This window comes from Uloborus diversus, chromosome 9 (genome assembly GCF_026930045.1).
Source record: "Uloborus diversus isolate 005 chromosome 9, Udiv.v.3.1, whole genome shotgun sequence".
In the NCBI taxonomy this organism is placed as follows: Eukaryota; Metazoa; Arthropoda; class Arachnida; order Araneae; family Uloboridae; genus Uloborus; species Uloborus diversus.
In genome coordinates this window covers 81,731,173-81,748,798 of record NC_072739.1, presented here as the reverse complement: position 1 = coordinate 81,748,798, position 17,626 = coordinate 81,731,173, and the positions used below count along the sequence as shown (strand labels likewise).

General features: G+C 36.2%; 1 protein-coding gene across 1 annotated transcript; it reads left to right on the top strand.

Moving 5' to 3' along the window:
* The first annotated feature begins 1,279 nt into the window (after positions 1–1,279).
* On the top strand, positions 1,280–17,176 carry LOC129230346 (acetylcholinesterase-1-like). Its single transcript, XM_054864743.1, has 5 exons — positions 1,280–1,403; positions 4,294–4,861; positions 6,838–7,152; positions 12,075–12,729; positions 17,026–17,176. Exons 2-5 carry the CDS (start codon positions 4,330–4,332, stop codon positions 17,174–17,176), a joined length of 1,653 nt encoding a protein of 550 aa, XP_054720718.1. The 5' UTR covers positions 1,280–1,403; positions 4,294–4,329.
* Positions 17,177–17,626: the final 450 nt, after the last annotated feature.

The following is a 17,626-nucleotide window of genomic DNA, read 5'->3' as shown; positions in this document are numbered from 1 at the left end:
ACCTTAAACAAATAGTTGGAGGTCCGGCATGGAAGAAATCGTCGTCAAGAATGAGAAACCACATCAAGATGATTTGCAGAATCGCAACCTTGGTACTGAACTGCTGATCTCCCAAGTGTTTCTTTTAAGGTCCAAAAAGATGGAAATCACCTGGTGCGAGGTCGATGCTGTAAAGCTGGTGGTCCAATACCTCCCAACACAAAAATCTTATTACACTTCCTGTTTCATTCGCGGGGCATATTTCCGTCAACGCAGCCATCTTCTGACATTTTGTCCTGTTAGTGGACACCCAGCTCCATCCACCGGAACCGTTTGAAAGCTTTTTAACATCTTCTTTATCAGTGTGATTTTGATTCATACAGAGATTCTGCACCCCCATCAGAGCTCTTGTAACCTTACGTTTCAAAAAAACCCCTCGTATATTAAGTACAGTAGACGCTCGTTTTACGCTAGGGTAACATTCCACGGAAATGCCGTGTAAATTGAGACCCAATAGTAATGTTGAAATAGGAGTTAGTTTCCGTAGATAAAAAAAAAAATACTTCATTCTAGTGATATCTAATTGTATAATAAAGTTAATGTGTACTTATATCGACTTTCATGCACAACATGCATAAAGAAAACATAAGTTAACTTCATGTTCTGTTTACAAAGAGGAGCTGGCTATGATAGTCTTTTGTCAGTCATTAAGAATTTTTCTTTGTAATTCTTTCCAGAGCATTAACGCATCCATGATCACTTGCATCATTTCCATGATAGAATCCTCTTTCACTAACAAAAAACAGAAAGATCATTTCTATTAAAATAATCAGTTATCCTACTTTATGAAGCACAAAATAATACAAGTTACTGCAGACATGTGTTTCGGTGTTACAACACCTTTTTCAATGCAAAGGAAGTATGAGCTTCTAAATGAAAAGACATCCGAGAAAAACCTTTCTGGTCGTTCGGTCAACCGCTGAATATTTTTCTTTCAGTCAAAATGCAATAAAATTTGATTTTTCGGTGATTCAAAGCATTTTCAATTCAGTTCTGCAATCAAAAAATCGGTATTCTAATTCGCATTTTAAAGTAAATATTTATATTATCAATTAAAATTTTTACTTTGATTGTTTAAATTTTATGTTACCTTTGCCGGCGACAAAAAGTAATTTTTTAAGAATTTTTCATTTATTTTTGAAGAATGAATGAATAAGAACATGGACTATATAGCAGACGCCAAACTTTTAAAATTATTTGTTCATCTTTTCGACAGCTGTTATCACTGGCAGGTAACAGGTGTCGATCAAAAAGTCATGATGTATCATGTACTTTTCTTGTAAGGACTCGAAAGTAGAAATTTCTATTTATTGTTGCTATAAAAAGGCAATATATTTTTGCTAGTGCTTTCTGAAGTGCATAAGGTATTGTTTCATTTATTCACTTATCTATTTATTTATTTTTATAAACCATACTGCGTCAAAAACGTTTTCTTATCTTATTCTGAATACAAAATCCGAATTATTGCATGTCAACTTTTGGGACAAATAATTTCACAGAATCGCGAGTAATTTATTGATAATGTCACTCTGCATATATAAAAAAAAACTTATATTTGCAATTGACTAGTTCAAAAATTGTTGAATTTTTTTTAGGGTGGGGAGCGAATTTCGAATATTTTCTTATATTTTTTGAACATATTTTATTAGTGCCTATTTTATGCTGAAATAGTACAAGGGAAAATTATGTTCATAGGACGTTTGCCTTTTAACGAGTTTTGCGAAATTTTGGGCAGGTATGAATGCCCTTTGAATGATGATTTCACTTTGCCGTAGCTAGCGTTTCTTCTTTTATTTGCTTTGTAATTTGTAAGTAATGAATAATAAGACTTTTTTAAAGCATACTATGGTATATTTATATGCTATTTCCTCGATAACGACCGGAAGTTAGAGATAAAGCCAGGTATCAAAAAATTTAAATTTTTCCATGGAACTCATTTAGTTCGGTTTATTGCTTGGGGCCTTAATTGCTCGGGGCTATAATTTATTATATTACAGAAAATATATATCTTAAAATTTTAACTAAAAATATATCTACTAATATTTGCTAAAAGTTCAATACAAATATTTCTCAAATTCGGGGGTGGGGGGGGGATAATATACTCATTTAAAATCTTCATCCTACCTATCGAAAGAGAGGATTTTTCAAAGTAAAATAAAAGTTTTTTTTTTTTAGCAATCACGATTGTTCATTGTTCTTACTTGACAGTTTTGAATTCCTATGATTTTATTTTCCCTCGCCTCCCTCTGCAGCACCACCGTCGGCCAGCCGCCTCACGATGCTGCTCCTATAGCGAAAGGTTGCGTCACTTACTTGCCTACCTTTACACATACACCTACACACATGCATACACACATACACACAACTACCCACATTTACACATACCCCCCACCCACACAAACACATAACTACCCACACACGCATACACCTATACACACGCATACATACAGACACCTACCTACACATGCACCCTACTACCCACACATACACATACCCCCACACAAACACACATACACACAACTACACACACACACATACCCCCCCACACATACGCCTACAAACAAATACACACTCGTGATTGTGAAAAACATAATTTCAATTCAAGATGTCTAAGGTAAACTAAGTTGAACTAGGTTTAGAGCAGGCCCGTCATTTAGGGGGCTCCTGTCCCCTAAACCCTAAACCCCTGGATTTGATAAATTAATGTTTTTACACATAGATGGGCGAGATTTTTGTTTTCTCCGATAAAATTTGCATTGTTCATACCCTCCACCCCCCTCGGAAAAGCTCCGCTCCAAATGATGGGCCAGGTTCAGAAACGCGGCAACAGGGTTAAAACCTTCCAGGATCGTTGGTTTTAACAAATACGGCAAATACCACTATGTTACTTCTTATACAAGAATATATCCTTCCCACCTTACCTTCCCGGGAGATAAATTCTGCGCTAGTAAACTGGAGTTACAAGTATTTTTGCTCATATACGAAAGGTTTTCCTCAATTAAAAACATTACCTTTTTTTTCTTTTCTGCTGAAGACAAATCTTGTCGCCTATTGATTTTTTGGAAAGGTTTATTAAAAAGGCGCAATTTTTTTACTTCTTATTAAAAAAACTGCTTGAATTGCAACCTTCGCTGCTCGCCTCGACCTCGATGCCTATGGCGGGCTGTTGCACACCGCCTGTGGTGGCGTGCTTCCGCGGCCTTATCCCCTTATTGTCGCCTACAGCCCAGTATCGGCCTCTTCCTCAACGGCGGTTCTCCCAACCGGTTTGCATCGGATAGGGTACAACTCCATTTTCCGGAAGTACCAAAATTGTACACTACACAGGATCTATCCTCCATACCTAAGTTGACGCCATTGAGACAGCTGCGGCAAGTGAAAGAATTTTAACTGACGTTTTCGGGACGTAAATGACAGTCTTTAAAGAAAAAGATGAAAAAATCATCCAAATCAAAAGAACTCACTTCACTAAAGCCGCTCAACGTATGTTTTCCCAGCGTGAATTCCCATCTTCGAGTCACTTCCGCTTAGAGAAATCATTGACCATTTGCAAGCAACATAATCTGAAATTTTGGAGAAAGAAAAGAGGTAAAGAAATACGTTTTTAATTTACATCTCCGATAATTAAAGTCGTAAACTAGTATCAATCTAGCCTAACGTGATGTCCGAATTACTACGAATCTTTTGAAACCTGTATGATGGACAACTCTCAAGAAGTGAAGAGGACATTCGTACATGCGCACTACATACATACTATCGGTTTTTAATATTATAAATATACTAAGGGTATATATACTATAAACTGCTGATCATGCCTCGGTTTGGATTTAAATAGCATTTTAAAAACTTCAAACATTTAGTAGCAAAAAAATACTGTTGGATTTCGAAAAAAAAAACGACCAGAAGTGTTACAAATGCATAGATATCCTGCGATGCTTGCTTGTAATAGGAATGGCTACATTAGGTGGCGTCAATATGATATGGTTTACTTACAAAACAAAACATGAATTTTAAGGGAGTCGAAGTCTTTTAAACGAGTTTCGGTAAAAAAAATTCCATTTAACACCAGAAATTTGAAATTGATATTCGCGCCCCAAAACATTGTGTACCAAATGAACATTCATTCATTAGTTTTTGAAGAAGCAACATAAAACAGTCAAATCCCTACTTTCCTATGGGGGACGTTACAGATTGAATAGTTTGACATCAAAGTGAAGATCGATTAAAATTTATTTATTTTTTTTTTCATTGCAGTCAATGAACTAGAACTGCACAGCATCTGTGTAAATCATGGTCTCTGGAATTTTTATAATGTTGCTCAACTTGGCGTATTTGAGAAGTTGTGTATCGATGGTTCAAACAACGTCCGGCCCTGTAGATGGAATACTTGGCTCTTACCAGGGTATCCTAGTAGATATGTTCCTTGGAATTCCTTATGCTGCTCCTCCAGTTGGGGACTTACGTTTTAAAAGGACAGTTCCAGTGCAACCGTGGATTGCGCCTCTGAAAGCCAACATTGATCCTCCAGCTTGTGTCCAGTACTTTCCTTACAAATACCCATGGATAGACCAGATGCCAGGTCAAAGCGAAGATTGTTTGTATCTGAACATATGGGCGCCAAGAAGTGCTAACAGCACGAGTGAAAAATCCGTGATGTTTTGGATACATGGAGGTGGGTTCACATCCGGATCAAACCGAATCAAAACCTATGAAGGAGGCATTTTGGCTGCAAAAGGAGATGTGATTGTAGTCACAATTAATTACAGATTAGGGGTGTTTGGATTTTTATCAACACCAAGCGAAGAGGCACCAGGTAATATGGGTAAGTAAGTTTCAGTTTTTCTCACTTATATGGTAGACTTAATTTGCTAAGTTTTTTTAATCCTATTTCTTGCGTGTTTATAAGTGATTTAATTTCAATAATGTTTCTTGCTCAGATTTTTATTTTCCTTTGCTGTATCTCTAAATTATAGCACAAACATTTCTTACCAGGAAATATGGGCAAGTATTTTGCAGTTCTTTTCTCTTAAAAGGTAAACTTCATTCATTATAATTTTTTATAATAATCATATTCCAAATATGCTTGCAACTTAGTTATAATTTCATTAATGTTTCTTGCACCGACTTTATGTATATTTCGCTGATGCTCTGATTTAAAATATATTGATCAATCTTAATCTTGTATTATTATATTTAACAAATAATGATGCATTTTTTATTCAGCTGCGCATCAAATATGTACTGAAAACACAAAATATTAATACAAGTAACAATAGAAGTGGAGATAATTCTGCTAGTTTTCTATTTAAAAAATATGCAGCTATCACGAAGTTTGCTTTTGTCTTGCATATGAATATATTCTTTCTCTTTCAAAATTAGCAAAAACACTCCTCTTTTGAAGTAACTAGTGTCAAAACCTAATCAAAATTAGTTCTTTTTTTGTGTTTCATTTGCACACTAGTTTTCTTTGAATCCTTGTGTACTTCTCGAGTAGTAGCGGTTAGGCTTAGCGAGAAATACCTTCAATTGCTACACTCCCGTTGAAGCAGCAATCAACAGCTGTTCCCATTGAGGTCAACTTTAAAAACCAATTTTGGCGCAAATTCTTGCATTAATTCAATTGATGTAGTATTCATGTTTGACGAAAGAAACTTTCGACTTCACAACCTTTTGCAGCGATTGACACCAAAACGTAACCAGCACCCTACCCTAGGGTGATACAGGTGCGTAATAGTTACGTGGAACTTTACTGTAACTTTTTGAGAAAGGGCCATTTTACCGTCACGTGCGAGACAATCAGAATCAATGATTTCTCCAACATTTTGTTATAGATCTTAATATATTTTAACAAAAAAGGAGCAAACACATTTTTTTTATCTTTACATTTAATAGAATAATAGAAATATACTCCTGACACAACCGTGTGTGGCATTTGAAGACAACCTCTTGTAGTTTTTTATAAGAATTAGTAAATATTTTTGCTCTATTAATATAGCAGTGACGAAACAATTTGTAGGTTTTGAAAGCTAAGGTTCCAAAGTAAAGGAAACATATCTCATTTGTTGAGAAATAAAATTTTAAACCATTGAAAAGAATTACGTTTTATGCCATTCCAGGAAAAAGTAGCCACTTTGTCCCGCACGTAAAAGCTCATATATGCTTCATTAAAAACTAATAACTTTAAATGGTAGTGACAGAATTCATTTTTCTCTTAAGGAATCGCACATGCATTTGTAATTTGTTAAGCAGCAAAATTTTGTTCATTTCCTGTTTAAACTAGTATTTTTAATGAAATATATCAGGTTTTTCGTTCGAGACAAAACGCCCGATTTCCGTGGAATGGCCTGAGAGCATTCGCAATAAGCTAGAAAAATGTTCAATTTCGTTACATTCCCTAATTGCTTGGCTTCAAAATCGAATCAGCTGTATCACGAGGTCACATACAAAGGAGCATCCAATGATTAAGAGACTGGATGGATACATCTCCCCCCCCCCTCCTGAAACGCAGAAATTTCTTCTCTTTTACCAAAACATATGACTAAAGCTCACCATATACTCCCCCCACCCCCCAAAATTCATCCATATCCCACTCCTTTTTTTTTTCTGGCTATACTTCCAAAAGTAAAAATCCCAAAAAATAGTTTTATCCAATGGCTAAAATATAAAGGTTTGACTATACAGGGGGCCTCAGGAAACGTGGTGGGCCTAGGGCCTCCCGATGTCTTAATTGGACCCTGACAATGTCAGTGGGTCAAGTGTGATATTCATAGTTGAACTAATCTCGACACTGCTTTTTAGGGTTCTACGACATGCTAGAAGCTCTTAGGTGGGTTAAGAGCAATATTCCTGCGTTTGGTGGCGACCCGGATAGCATCACTCTTTTTGGAGAAAGTGCGGGATCGAAAGTGATAGGCCTCTTCTGCGTGTCCCCTCTCACCATTGGCCTCTTCAGAAGAGTCATCATGCAAAGTAGCGCCCCAACAAAACTCGTCGAAGACACCAGTTACCAGAAAAATCTACAGCTCAGTGCCCGACTCATAGCAGAAGTGGGCTGTGCACAAAATAATGCCACTTTGGAACAGGATTCCGTTGCAATAATTCAATGCTTGAGAAGTAAGCCGCAACATGTGTTTTTTTTTTTTTTTTTTTTGCTTATTCTCTCTCTCATTCTAGAGTATCTCTAAGCAGCAATGGCTTGCTGAAGTTATCCGCAACATGTTTTGCTTTTTCTCTCTCTCATTCTAGAGTATCTCTAAGCAGCAATGGCTTACAGAAGTAATCAGCAGCATGTGGTTTGCTCATTCTCTCTCTCATTCCAGTGTATCTCTAAGCAGCAATGTCTTACAGAAGTAATCAGCAGCATGTGGTTTGCTCATTCTCTCTCTCAACCCAGAGCATATCTATAAGCAGCAATGTCTTGCAGAAGTTATCCGCAACATGTTTTGCTTATTCTCTCTCTCATTCTAGAGTATCTCTAAGCAGCAATGACTTGCAGAAGTTATCCGCAACATGTGTTTTGCTTATTCTCTCTCTCATTCCAGCGTATCTCTAAGCAGCAATGTCTTACAGAAGTAATCAGCAGCATGTGGTTTGCTCATTCTCTCTCTCAACCCAGAGCATCTCTAAGCAGCAATGGCTTGCAGAAGTTATCCGCAACATGTTCTGCTTTTTCTCTCTCTCATTCTAGAGTATCTCTAAGCAGCAATGGCTTACAGAAGTAATCCACAACATGTTTTGCTTATTCTCTCTCTCATTCTAGAGTATCTTTAAGCAGCAATGGCTTACAGAAGTTATCCGCAACATGTTTTGTCTATTCTTTCCAGAGTATCTCTAAACAGAAATGACTTGCAGATGATTTAGGGCCTTATACATAAATTCAAGGACAGTAGGTCAGTTCAAAAAAGTGCTGTAAAGTCTCTATTTTTTGATATTGCATATGCTAAAGCCGTAGATATTCTGGAAGTGCAAATTCCTTACGCGAAATACTAGATAGCAAAAAATGGCTATTTTGGTGTTAAAAGTCACATTTTGCTCTACATTTTATATAGCGCTCTTGATTTATCAACGCATTACAACCATATTTTGTTACAATTATTAGTGTGGTCTATTATTTTTGGTAGGCGGGGGGGGGGGGGACTTGAGAAAGGGGGCAGTAGACCGAGCCTCATGCCCCTGTTGGTAAATCAGGCTCTGAGTGATGTTACGGTTATGCGTTACACAACATTTCAATTTCCGTGAACGTAACATTCACGTTGAAATATATGAAATAGATACTGAAGCCCGGATGAGGTAAAACCAGATTCAATCCATTCATTATAGTTCCTCTGTAAAAAAAAAAAAAAGAAAAAAATCAGTAAGACACCTGCCCACTGAATAAGTAAAAAAAAGCAAAAAAAAAAAAAACGAATGACTTAGCTCTTCTATAGTTAATTATTTAGAACTACTACTCACCTATGATATTTTGTATAAGTAAAGTGACCATTTATTTTTCTCCAAAATGGGACATTTGAATTTTAAGCATCTGCATGTGTATATATTTTTTAAAGGCACCCCCCCCCCCCCTTCCTTCTTCTGAAATATTTTATGACAGACAAGAACAGAAATGAACACTTAAAAGAGAAGAATTGGTGTAATTTTTTAATGTACTAATTTGTTTCAGTGAATTTGGTGCTGATTTCTTTAAAAAAAATAACTTTTCGCTGAATGTTTTTCTTAAAACCAACATTGCTTTAAGAACTACAATTCTCAACCGTGGCTTTTCGCTAGCCCACAAATTAGTCATAAGCTATAACTCCTTTTCTATGAGTGTATTAGGACCAGGCAAACATAAAATATATTTAGTAATTATGCATTATTTAATTTATTGTTACGAACATGCTTAAACAGCTTCACTCAGTGATTTTTGGTAGAAAACGGGACATATATATCAATATGTGGTGGGACAACAGGACAGGTTACCTAAAAACGGGACTTATGATCGCCTTAAGCATAAGTGACTAAAGGCATGATTCCCTATTCTATTTGAATCCACCATTGCAGACGAGAAGCCTTATCAGCCTAGTCAGTAACTGGGAGCTCGGCCCTAAGGGGCCAGGCTTGGATTGCATTCAAAATAGTATAACACATTTTAAAAGATTTACAGGGGGAGGGACCCCAGAATTGACACGGAACCCGCCTTGACTCTCGGTGTCCCTTGACTCTCAGTCATACACTTGAAGCCTTCTCATTGGTTGAAAAAGACTTTGACAGGCTGTTTGGCTGAATGGCATGGAGTCAAGGTTAACGGTGAGTCAGGTTCCTGTTTTAACTTTTTTGTTTTAAAACTTGTGTCTAAAAGTTTACATCTCTTAAATTTCTGACTATCTCTTAAATTAAGTAATAAACTAGTCGACCCGTGCGGAACTCCGCACTGTGCTTCAAATCGTTTCATAAGGCATTTCGCTCTTTAAGAATTTCAAAGGAAGAACATTATGAAGAAGAACCGAAAAAAAAGTAAGCGCAGAAGAGAAGGCATGTAATTTAAAGACATCAGTAACAAAACCTCGTTAAATACAACGTTGTGATAATTTGATCATAGCTCCCCTTTTAATCGTACATATTTTCAATGCAAACATAAATGTCAATAAAAGTGTGGTTGAGTGGTGACTCATGAAAAAGCAATAATTGTGCATGTGAAAAAACAGGTTGTGGCAAATACAGTCCTGCACATGTCAGCATCTGACGGGAAAAAAAGAAACATTAAAGAGATATTTATTGGCACGTATTCGAATTGGCGCCATTCTAACTAACAGCCCGACACCCCAACAAACCTAGCAATTGCGCCTTCCTTTTCGAAAGCTATTCATTGAAGGAATGCGTAGTAAAAAACAGCAAAAAAGCTTTTTGCCAAAAAAAAAAAAAAATTATAATAATAAGATCATGCATCTGTGTTTTGTCATTAACCAGCATGATACGATTTAAAATTATTCGCAAAGCATGGAATTTGATTAAAGAATGACGAAGATCTCACGTAGCGATTGAAACAAACATTCTAGAGAAGTAATAAATTTGATTGAAAATAAGTGTTTTTATCTTTGAATATTGAACTATTTCACATAGAAGGTTGCTTTAACCGTTACGGCTTAAATGCCCTCACGTGTTTCTCTTTTAATCGAACTTTAAAAATTCAAAACCAAAACCAGTTGAACTGAGTCCCTTCTTAAGTGAAATTTTTCGAACGTAGACAAAATGTTTTTTTTTTTTTTTCAGCAGAAAGCAGAGGAGTAGAAAATAATTTCTTACTAATGAAGTTGATAATACTTTTAATGCTTTATATTGTATTCGCGCGAATAAAAAATTAAAGGTTTACTGAGTGAAACTCGTAGTTTTAATCGGGCGTAGTATTTTTTCATTTGTACAAAAGGTCGAACACTGCTATTAGAAATATCTACATTTTAGCATACAATAAAAATGTTTTTCTGCACAAAAAGGATTTCTTTAGGTAAATCTAATACTTTTTTATGCTTACATTATGTTGAGTGGTCTGGATGTAGTCAAAGAACACAGTTCGATTAACAATCAACTTATCCGAATGATAACTGTAGCCTGCATAAAGGAGTCGAAACACCAAGTAGCATTCCCACTGCATTTATTTTATTAGGTGTGTATGTTATGAGCACATGTAATGCGTAATACTAATATAAATTTGATATTATGTCGGACAGCCCAAGCTTGCCCGAAGTTCAGATAGTTTATAGCCGAACGCTCTACCGAAAAAAACTTATCAATTAAACCGAACAACTAAGTCCAGTGCTGTTAAGCTTTATTAAAATATGAACACACACAAAGGCTTTTTTTTTTTTTTTTTTGCCGAAAGCGACGTAAAAAATGGAAAACTGCATTAGAACTTTGCTTTAAAAAATGCATAAGAACTACAGGCAGCATCAAGGTTTTGAAACAGCAAGAGGCGATTTCGAAAACTTGAATTTTCGACCGTAAGTCTTTTTTTCGTCATTGGCCAGCCTGATAAGTTTTAAAATGAGAGGGAATTAATATATAAGATAAGATATTGAAGAAAAATGTTTTTATTTTTGAAAATTTTTACAATTTGTTATCGCAGGCTGCTTAAACCGTTATAACTTAGATGGCAGCACGTGTTCATCATTTAACAGCACGGTTAAAATACAAAATAAATTGAACTATGCTCTTTTTAAGCGTAGCTTTTCGAATGTAGTAAAAACGTGATAAGCTATTTGTTCTTTAGCAAAAAGAAGAAAAAATATATATTTTACCCTTCAAATTGAGGTAGTATTTTATTTATTTGTACAAAGAGTCAAAAACTCATTAGAAGAATCTATATTTCAATATACGATTTATTATTTTTTTTCTGAACAAAAAACAATTCTATTGTAGTCTGAAATCTTAAACCTTTTACTTATATTTTCGCCTACATTATGCTTTAATTTTCTTTCCAGAGCCAAAGCTTCAAAAAAAAAAAAAAAAAAAACACGTGCAATTTCGAAGTAATTTAGCACAAAATCACTGAATGTTTTCACATCCGCAAGGAGCATTTCCTTCTCATTTATTGCATTCCCTCATAGTTGTTATTCATTTAATTCAATGTTCATGCAATGCGCGATATTTCTCTAATTTTTTTTGTTGCAGATTGTCCGGACGTGGGCCCGAACACGTAATCTCCTGGTTACGAAGAGAACGCTCTGCCGATCAAGCTATTCAGCTCTGTCGGTAATAGCGCAAATTAAAGTTATAAGTTTGACCGAAAACCTTATTCTGGTTCTTTAAAACAGGTTTTTCGGCTAAAAGAAACAATTTTTAGACCTTGGGTCTATTTTTCGTCAGTAGCCAGCAACATAAGCTATAAAATTAGCCGTAAATCAAAGAAATCGATCAAGAATTGAGGGAAATTTGGCGTAGAAACCAAAAACAGGCTACAGAAATAATATATAAGGATTATAAAGTGATGAAGTAATATTATTTACTTTAAAAAGGTTTTAGACCACATAGAAGTCAAAACATTTTTATTTTTCTCTTTGCAGGTAAAGATGCTAGTATTCTTGCATACGCCACTGATGCTTTAAGTAATTTTGACGTCCATACTTATAGCTACATCATCGGTGACGCCCTAATGCCAACAAATCCTCGAGTGGCTGTACGCAATTTACAGTTTCACGATGTCGATGTGCTAATCGGCAATAACCAAGACGAAGGTGCTTTTGAACTACCTGTTTTCAAGCCAGAATTATTTGGCCCATTTGGTGAAAAGAATCCTCGCATCAACAAAACCTTTGGAAGTACCATAATTCCACAGATTATCAGCAGTTTCCCCGCACCCGAAGCTGCTGTTCAGTGGTATCTCGGAGGATTACAGGAGTATGACTATGATTATATACGTAGTCAAGTATACCACGCTTTTGGCGATTATATTTTATTTTGCCCTGCTGTATATTTTGCAGAAAGCTATGCAAGAAAGGGTAACTCCGTATATTACTACTACTTCAACCATCGGAGTTCTGAGACTCCATGGGCTGATTGGATGGGCGTGGTACATACAGATGAAATACCGTTTGTCTTTGGAAGACCGTTGGATGGCGCAGACACTGAGGAAAAGTCATTTGAAGCACATTACACATCTCCGGAAAAACAACTTAGTGAAGAAATGATTTCGATGTGGACTAACTTCGCTAAATTTGGGTAAGTTTAAAAAACCATTGATGTTATTTTGTTTCAAATAGCCTCGTTCACATGAAACTTTTGTGCCTCGCAATTCCTCGCTCCAACTCCGAAAAGAAAAAGGTTGGAAATTTCACTGTCCACATGAGAAGAGAGCTTCTAAGAAAGCGTTTTTACCTAGAATCTTTAGCTGCTAAACCCAACATGGGCGGATCTAGAGGTTGGCCATGGGGGCCATGTCCATTCTCAAAACCTTAGGAGTGAAGAAGGAAAAAAAAAAGAATGTAAAATGAGAAAATAACAAAATTTAACACTTGCGTTTTACTTTAAAAGAATTTTATGTCTTTATTGGGGGCGAAATTGTATTCATTTCCTCGTAACAAACTTTTATTTTCAAAAGGTTAACTTCATATACTTTGATTTAATTTAACTTTACAGCGATCTGCAATCGCTGCTGTCCTCAGAGTACACCTATTGTTCGAGAAACCAAAGAGGGACTAAATTTGCGTTTTTAGTGCTTTAATTTTGAAGTTTTTTTTTGGGGGGGGGGAATTGTCTTTCAAAAAAATCACGAAAGGTAACAAAAAGTGTACTTAAGAACTTTGATTTGGAAAATTTTCCTGCGACAAGTAGCTAGCCCAGCCTTTATAACTTAAATTTTCCAAAAACAGCTTAAAATAACCTTTTTGGGGTTCAACCACAAAAAGTTTCCGGTAAGTTTTTTACGTCACTTTAGAGAAAGTTTCCAGGATCCCCGACCGTCTTTTCTTTGTCTCCAAAGACCTAAAACTGCATTTAGGTCTTGAATTTCCAAATATTTTCTCATAGATCTCTATCAGCCCCATCCTTCCTCTGACGTAACAGACGATAACGTAAAATTGAGTTTTAAGATTTGTAACTATATTAATATCTTTTTCTTCAAAATAATAACTTACTCATAAAGCATTTTTCGGTATTAAACATATCTTCAGTTTATTAAATTCATCCTATTTCTGTTTTTATTCTAAAATTAAAACTTGATATAGAAACTTGAAGATGGGCAGTGGGGGTGGTTTTTTCGAAAAGATAAAAAATCCGACACTGTTGAGAGGTGACATTTAGGACAAACATCTCAAGCAAATTTGTTAAAAAATTTCAAATGGCCCCTACCAAAATGATCGCCTAAATCCGTCACTGCCCTAGGTATAGAATTCATTACATGCTAAGGAAGTCGGGAAGATTCTTGCAGAAAAAATTATTATTTCGGTGTAACTTCCGGGATTTCACTGCTTTTCACTAATTTTCGTATGAAAAACAAATATGTTTGTGAAAGGTTTCCAAAATTGCTACGAGTTTCACGAAAGCCGTCTTCTCACTGCTGCGAAAAACATTTTCAGCTATCAGTGTAAAAATATACTCAGCTTCATTATTAGACCTTAGCCTTCATCTTCATCTCTGTTACAATGCTTCCATAATGATTGAGCTCCTAAAAACGGTAAAATGCAGTCTCTGGACTTTGTAGCTTTGCAAGAAATGCAGACACATAAACTGTTCGATATTAGCTTCCAATTTTGCCTTAGTTTCGGTCATGCTATTTGCTTTAGTAGCGTACCTGGTAAACTTAAAACACGCCAAGCTGTACACTGCAAAAACGATTCAGAAACGTTCCTGGAAAATAAAGGGCAGCTGATGTGCCCAATTTCTGCCAGGAACATAACTTGCAAAAACCAGGAACGCTTTCCGCTAAATATCAGTAACCTTCCTGAAATTATCCTTGAATTTTTCTCAGGGGCGCCGACTTGCAAAAATTATTGGGGGGGGGGGGGCTAGACGTCTTCGGGGGTCTAAGGAGATATGTAATCTTATACCCTGCAAAAAAAGATCAAGTATCTGTACCTTGAAAAAGCTAGTTTACATATTTTATGGTGCATAATTTTTCAAACCAGCGACATGTAACATGGTGTTTTCAAGGTAACTAATCTAAAAATTGACCTTTTGAAAATTTAAATTTGGAGCTCCCCTCTTTGCAGCAAGACCTTCAATTAGCAACAAGATCTCAGACATAAAGTAACATCGTACAGAAGCAGGAGAATGGGGGTTCTCCCTCAGAAAATTTTTAAAAGTATTGCTCGAAGTCGAAAAACACATAGATGATCTTTGGTGATGTTTATGGAGGGGAGATTCAAATGCCCTTCATGGTCAATTTTTTGAATTAAAGGTTTTAAAAGTGGTTGAAGAATATATTTGGTAACGTTAGGAGAAATATAGGAGTTAAAGGAATTCATCCCAGCGGTTTTTCGAAATTGAAGGTTCAAAAATGCAGTTTAATACCATGTTCGATGATGTTAAGGTAAGGGAGCTCTCACCATGAAATTTTTCGAAAGTGATGTTCTTGAAAACGCAACTGTGTTCTATCTGTGTTGATATGTGGGAAAGGAATGGGATTCAGAACTCTTCTTTGGAATTTTCGAAATACAAGTTCCAAAATACAGTTGCAGGCGATTTTTGATCATGTTAGGGAAAGGGTAGGTTTGAGGGCCTTCCTATGGAAATGTCTCAAAACATTAGTGTTATAAATCGCATTTTGAGGCTGTCTTTGGTAACGATGGGATCCAGAGACTTTTCCACAGTAATTTTTTGAAACTGAATTTCCAAAACATCAATTTTAGACAATCATCAAAGATGTTAGATAAAAGGGGGTTAAGGAATTCTCCCCCAGAAAATTTTAAATCTCACTCCCAAAAACTCAGTTGGCTATCATTGATAAAGTTAGGCAATGAATGGAATTCGAAGCAGTTCTCCGAAATTTTTAGAAAATGCAGTTCTGAAAATGCAACTTTAGACCGTCTTTTAGCGATGTTAGACAAAGGCAAAGTTCAAAGCCCTTGAAATTTTTTTGAAATTAATATCCTGCTATAGGCTATATTTCATAACGTTTGGGAAGGGGGGGGGGGGTTTAGAGTCCTATCAAAAAGATTATTTGAAATTGGAAGTCCTAAAAATGCGATTTTAGGGAGCCTTTGATGACCTAAGGCGGAGAGATGGAGTTCGGTAGGCTACCGAAGAGAAGGAGAGTACCGAATCGGTACTCTCCTCCTGAAATTTTTAGAAATTGAAGTCCTTAAAACGTAATTTCAGAGTATCTTTGTTGACGTTATAGGAAGGGAGCTTTGGAGACTTGCCCCCTCCCCCCTCGGAATTTGAATTTTTTTTAAGTGTAATTTTGTAGGTAGAGCATCAGTCACAAAAGGTTCTCTAATGCCACTCTTAGGCTACTGCCCTGGAGCCCTGCAGTGAACATACATTGATTGGGGTTGTAAATTTAAAACCATCTTTTGAGATCCACCAAATTCCTCCCTCATATTAGACTCAGTTTCATATGGCATGCAAATTTCTCAAAAATGTCACAACTCTCATTGACACTCGTTAAAATAAAAAGAAACTTGTGTTCACACAAAGCAGTCTTCGAGAAAAAGCACTCGCTACTCCCTCTAAAAAATAACACACACAAACACAAATTATTGGGGGAGCCCGACATCCCCCCCCCCCGAGCCCAATGGAGTAGGCTCTATGATCTTTCTAAAGAATATGGAGGCCTCACTGGTTAAAGCCAGTCTGGAGCCTTCAAGGGAAATTCGGTAGGATTAATGCAATTGATTAAAACCTTCCAGAGGTTCTACGAAAGCTCCAGAAGCATCTATGCTACCTCGGGCAAAGCGCTAAGGCAGAATTGCAAGTAAGAACCTAACATCTCAACATCTCTTTTGCCTGCAATTCTTGTCTTGCAAAGCTGCAGCTATACAGAAACTTATTCGCTCTCATTGGGAGCTCATTCACTCTGAACGGGCCGTAATCAAACTAAAGACGAAGACGATACACTTGATAAATACACTCAATTAATCTTTAAACTGGTACCTAAAAATACTTTTCACAATAGTGAGGAGTCTGCATTCGTGCAACTTGAAGCAATTCGGGAAACCTTTTTGCAAAGATACTTGATTTTACGGGGAAATAGGTGAAAACCCATGAAATCCCGCAACGTCCCACGGAAATAATCAGTAACGTTTCGGATTTTTTTTTCACAAACATAACTGGTTTTGTTTGGGAAGGTTTTTAAATTCTTCAGAAAGATTCTAGATCAGTTTCAGGTAGATTACTGACTTTTAGCGGGAAACTTTCCTGTTTTTACCAGGTATGTTACAGGCACAAGTTATTCATACTAACTGTCTATTATTTTCCCGAAACGTTTCGAAATGATTCTTACATTGTATTTAGTTATACAATATGTTACAATAAAAATTATGAAATATTTAAGAATAGTGCCATTTTTTTTTCCAGAATGCCAAGTAGCGAGTGGCCCACTTTCTCTCGAGGAAAACCACGTGTACGGACATTCGAACTTGAAGAAAACAGAGAAAGTTACTTAAAGCAACATCTTGAAAACTGCGAGTTCTTCAGACCTTACTTTGGTTTTAATTCTAGTTTTTGACTTGTCGATTGCAATAAAATTTCGCTTCTTTTACCTCAAATTACGTTGCATTATGTTTTTTTTTTTTTTTCCGTTTTTTTCTAACTCAGTCTCTAGCATTTGCCACTGTTCGTTCAAGATTTGAACCGCGATTAAAACTGGCAAAATTCACTATGGATTTAAAGGGAAATTTTTGAGGAAATAAAAAACAGCTACTACCTTTTTTACAGACTGTAAAGCAATTCACGAGCTTTTAAAACATATATATTTTCTCGAGGCTTTAATTTTCGCGACTTTCGGAAGTCCGTCGTAATCACGAAAATTTAAGCCTCGCGAAATATTTCAACTTTTTTTAAAGTACTTAAAGCAACATTTTGAAAAATTCGAGTTCTTCAGACCTTAGTTTGGTTTGAACGCTAGTTTTTGTCTAGTCGATTGCAATAAAATTTGGCTTTTTGAATCATCTGTACT

Bases quoted from the DNA above. Each gene is read 5' to 3' on its own strand.
- LOC129230346 (XM_054864743.1), top strand. From the start codon at position 4,330: ATGGTCTCTGGAATTTTTATAATGTTGCTCAACTTGGCGTATTTGAGA. The intron at 4,862-6,837 runs GTAAGTAAGTTT...ACTGCTTTTTAG, and splicing joins AGAGGCACCAGGTAATATGG to GGTTCTACGACATGCTAGAA. The intron at 12,730-17,025 runs GTAAGTTTAAAA...TTTTTTTTCCAG, and splicing joins ACTAACTTCGCTAAATTTGG to AATGCCAAGTAGCGAGTGGC.